General features: G+C 36.1%; 1 protein-coding gene across 1 annotated transcript; it reads right to left on the bottom strand.

The window, feature by feature from the left end:
* On the bottom strand, positions 415–1,879 carry LOC109229908 (desiccation protectant protein Lea14 homolog). Its single transcript, XM_019395457.1, has 2 exons — positions 1,563–1,879; positions 415–891 (listed from the first exon to the last, which is right to left on the bottom strand). The coding sequence occupies exons 1-2, from the start codon at positions 1,763–1,765 to the stop codon at positions 588–590; spliced, it is 507 nt and encodes a 168-aa protein (XP_019251002.1). The 5' UTR covers positions 1,766–1,879; the 3' UTR covers positions 415–587.

Consider the following 2,243-nt stretch of genomic DNA (forward strand, 5'->3'; position numbering starts at 1 on the left):
TACTTTTTAGTGGTCGCGTTCTTTATAAGCAGGAATAATTCAAAGCAGCATTCATATATAATATCGTAAATTCAAAACAATGGCACCAGCCGAAAAGCCGAAATCGAGGGTGCCAAATCCCTACCCTTTATGTTAATTGTGATATTCTAAATCGACCCACACCAGGAAACTGTTTAATATTCATTTCATAAATACAAGTAGGCAAGTTGGACAATATTTGGTTGAAGCTTGACAAAAAAAAAGTATTTGAAGTTGAGAAAGGGGTCCAACTTAAGTGTATGTACAGTGTATGCAAACTTTCATTCAGCCTTCCAGTGACCAACTCCGCCGACCAGTAATTACTAACCAAAAATTGTGAATTCATCTGTCTAAAGTATGTTATTTTGTTCTCTTGATTTCATCATAGCAAGGTAATTTAATTGGCAAAATATGATACCTCTATGAAAAAGATCAAAACTCAATGATGGGTAATGTAAAGTTGGGAATTTAGTACTACCCTCCAGAAGAAACAAGGTACAATCTTTTATGTAGAACAGTTGAATTAAAAACGGCATACAGAAGCCACATTATTAGATAGCTATGGCACTTCATATCTCTGTAACCTTTGCTGGATCTTCTTTCTCTTCTTCTTTCCCTGTACCCTTCCATAAGTCGGACAAGGTAGGAAGCTTATACTCGCCACTATAAGAGAGAGGAATGGTGAAGTTACCAATGACTGGAAGGTCAATGATGAGACCTAATTCGAGTGTATAGTCAAGGTCCCAATCTTCACCAAGGTCCTTAACCAAGCTCAATAACACACTGTGTGGCACCTGCACTGGCACGTCTAACATGGTTGAATCATTTGCCTTTATATTCCCTGGGTCTGGAATTCTTCCTGATGCTATTACCCTGTGTTCCATCATCAATTGAATGATACAAATCTATATCAATTCTACCTATGTCAATCAATGAGCATATTCTTTTTAATTTGAACTTCTCTTTTCGGGAGAGGACATGTTCGCAAATAGTGGGAGAAAGCAGTGAACTGTTGTAAGAAAAAGTCAACTATGATCTTTTGGGATTACAGTTGACCTAATATTGAATTTATCCCGTGCTCCAACTACCAATCTTACCGGAACATTCACCCTGCATTCCAACTCCCAATCCTACCAAAGATTCACTCACACATTTTCTTTCTCTCTATTAATGGTCTTTCTACTCCAGGAAAATTATCCAAAAAAAAATTGTTTGAATCTTACAACTTTAGAGCACTGGCGAATCGAGAATGTAAACTTTTGTGTTTTGAATCGAAAGAGTGAGTTCGAAAATGTATATCAAACTTTATTTATAATTTTGCATATAATATAAGACTCAACCCACTGAATTGCGAATGTATAGTTAGATCCGCCACTTTGAATCTAAAAATCCAACACACTCAGGTCCTCTGAAAACAATTGGGTGGAGACAAAGCTAGTGCATACATAAACTATGCAGAAATTAGGTACATATGGTAAGGTAATTTAGGTAATTGTAAAGTGGAGAGAGAGAAATAGGAAGAGGGAATGGAGTTGGGAACTAACCTGGAGGCGCTTTTGAGGACGTAATCAATCTCCATGATAGGAATAGGAACAGAGTAAGGATTCTTAACGGCGACTTTAGCGTGAAAGGTAAGGCCACCGAAACCGATCTTCTTTAGATCCACGTCGGTGATGGTTGCCTCAGGTTTTTCCATGTGCCCTATCTTCTCCGTCACAAAATTCTTCGCCTTGTCTAGCAGATCCATTCTTCTTCTTCTTCTTCTGTTGAATGGGAGGAAAGTGAGTTACTTTAACGAATGTATCTCAGTACCTCTTTGAGTCTATTTATAAGATATGATTCCGCGTTAAGACTCAGACTTGACGTGCTACTCTGCTCCAGTCATAATAGTGGTTCTTATTTACACCCAATGTATCTAATAATGCTGTTCAAGTTTAACATTTTTTTAAGTACTTTTTTAGTATTATTATTTAGTAGACATGTGATGTAGAATCCTACTGCAATGGTAAAATTTATTATCCTGTGACGGAGAAATTATAAGTTTAAGTAGGCGTTTAGACATGAATTCCATTTTTTTTTCTTCAAATGTTGAAATTTCACCAAAATTTGAATTGAAAATGAAGTTTTGTATGGTTATAATTTTTGCAATATATCTGGGTATCTTTATTTTCAAAACCATGAAACATGATTTATATCACACAACTTGTAAAAAATATCAAAACCAC

This window comes from Nicotiana attenuata, chromosome 1 (assembly GCF_001879085.1).
Source record: "Nicotiana attenuata strain UT chromosome 1, NIATTr2, whole genome shotgun sequence".
NCBI lineage: Eukaryota > Viridiplantae > Streptophyta > Magnoliopsida > Solanales > Solanaceae > Nicotiana > Nicotiana attenuata.